The following is a 1,983-nucleotide window of genomic DNA, read 5'->3' as shown; positions in this document are numbered from 1 at the left end:
TCCAATGAATGTGTGTGTGTGTGTGCAATACAGTGTTACAAGACGTAGAGGTATGGGGTGAACACTAGTGACAGCCACAAGCCTTCACCTTCATACTTCGATATTTCTTGAGAATGACATTGGAATTATCATCAAAGTAGAGCACAGAGATGGCACTCAGTTTGGTAGGGGAACAGCATGGCTTAGGCATTGTCTGAGATTTCACTGTGTGAAGCAACAGTTGTACAATGGCATGATTTGTGGCGTTCATATTCAGACCGAGTGGAAATATGCAGTCGCCGTCGCAGTAGAATGCAGAGTAACCCTCAGGTGCAATGATCCAACTCTGTGGGGGAAAAAAAAAGGAGAAAATAAAGAAAAAGGCAAATGAAGAAATAATTATGTCTTTTAATTGATTCCTTACATAGGAAAGGGGCCAGAAATTTGTAGTGGACAGAGAAAGAAAGGAAAGAAATACTTGACAAAATCAATCTCCAATATTGATAACAGGTGTATCTCTTTATCATCATCATCATCATCATCATTATTTTATGTCCATATTCCATGCTGGAATGGGTTGGATGGTTTGACCAAATCCCATGAGTCCAAGGACAGCATCATGCTCTGGTGTCAACACTGGCAGGGTTTCTACGGTTGGAAACCCTTCTTAACACCAACCACTTTGAAACATGCATTGAATCGGGGGTTTTTTTTTGTGCCACCAGCACTACTGAGATCACCATGCATCTCACAAATCTACAAATCCCAGGGGAGATTGGGAGGTGGGGGTCAGCATTATGCTAGGGGATGAGAGATTAAAGTACACAAGAAGGGAGTCAGAGCAGGGTTTTGAAGAAGAGCTGCATAGTTACTAACATGTAACATGATTACTCACGTGGCGTGGTTACTCATACATGGATTGGTTACTCACATGTGGCGCAGTTACTAACATGCAGCGTGGTTATTCACATGTGGCATGGTTTCTATTACATTTTATTTGTTATATCAATTATTTCATTTATCATACCATTTAAATTATTATTCTCACCCAGTACATTAAATTATGGAGGACAATTTGACCATGTACTTAAGTCCCGAGCCTTGATATATCTGATGAAGCCATGGCCTTGACTTCTACATGTCCAAGGTGATGCACAGCAGGACTGAACCAGAAACCAAATGGTTTGGAAGCAAACGTCTTAACCATAAAACCTAAAAGATCATGATGCCAAGCTAAAATGGATTGGTATCACTCCTCTAGGCACCAAATTATCTAGAAGGTTGGATATATTGAAAGAGAAGACTAATGGTTAATGACAGACACACACAAATCTTTAATCTCACCTGCCAGCCTAAATCTTCAAAGTCAACATACATCGTCTTTCTTCGACAGACTGGTCGTACATAACGTCCTAGAAGAGAAGAGAAGAGAGAGAGAGAGAGTGAAACGTGTAGAACAAGACATTGATAATCACCAATATTATTATTATTATCATAGGATGGTAGGCTCACATGACCAACTGACCAATCCACTTCTGTTGTCCACTGCCAATATTTCAATAGACCATCATCATTGTCATTTAATATCCATGTTCTGTACTGACGTGAGTTGGACAGTTTGACAAAGATCTGCTGGGTTCTAGGACTGCATCGCACTCCAGTGTCTGCTTTGATATGGTTTCTATGGCTTGATGCCCTTCCTAATACCAACCATTTTACACCATGTACTGGATGCTTTTTGGTGCTCTGGCACTATTGAGAGTGCCATGTAGCTCACAAGATTACAAAACCCAAGATAAGGTTGGGAACCTCTGGTCTAAATAATGGGCCACCATATGACTTTTGTCACATGACTGTAACCTCAATGAAAAACATGGCATAGAAAATAAATAACTAACGTGTTCGTCTCCACGTCCAGTGAGAATCATCCCGATGTGAGACTGCTGTACGAGTATCCATTTGCCGGCGTGCAGAACGTGTTCGTCGTACATGAAGCTGTTGACT

General features: G+C 40.9%; 1 protein-coding gene across 1 annotated transcript in view; it reads right to left on the bottom strand.

Moving 5' to 3' along the window:
- Positions 1–7: 7 nt before the first annotated feature.
- LOC106875494 (bone morphogenetic protein 7) overlaps positions 8–1,983 on the bottom strand; it is a 24,302-nt gene continuing 22,326 nt past the window's right edge. The window contains 3 exon segments of the mRNA XM_052975888.1: positions 8–325; positions 1,324–1,391; positions 1,878–1,983. The exon segment at positions 1,878–1,983 is cut by the window's right edge and continues 5 nt beyond it. Coding sequence (XP_052831848.1) covers positions 65–325; positions 1,324–1,391; positions 1,878–1,983 — 435 coding nt within the window. The 3' untranslated portion in view covers positions 8–64.

Source organism: Octopus bimaculoides, chromosome 23 (genome assembly GCF_001194135.2).
Source record: "Octopus bimaculoides isolate UCB-OBI-ISO-001 chromosome 23, ASM119413v2, whole genome shotgun sequence".
Classification (NCBI taxonomy): domain Eukaryota; kingdom Metazoa; phylum Mollusca; class Cephalopoda; order Octopoda; family Octopodidae; genus Octopus; species Octopus bimaculoides.
The sequence above is the reverse complement of the archived record's forward strand: the minus strand, read 5'-3'. Positions and strand labels throughout refer to the sequence as shown.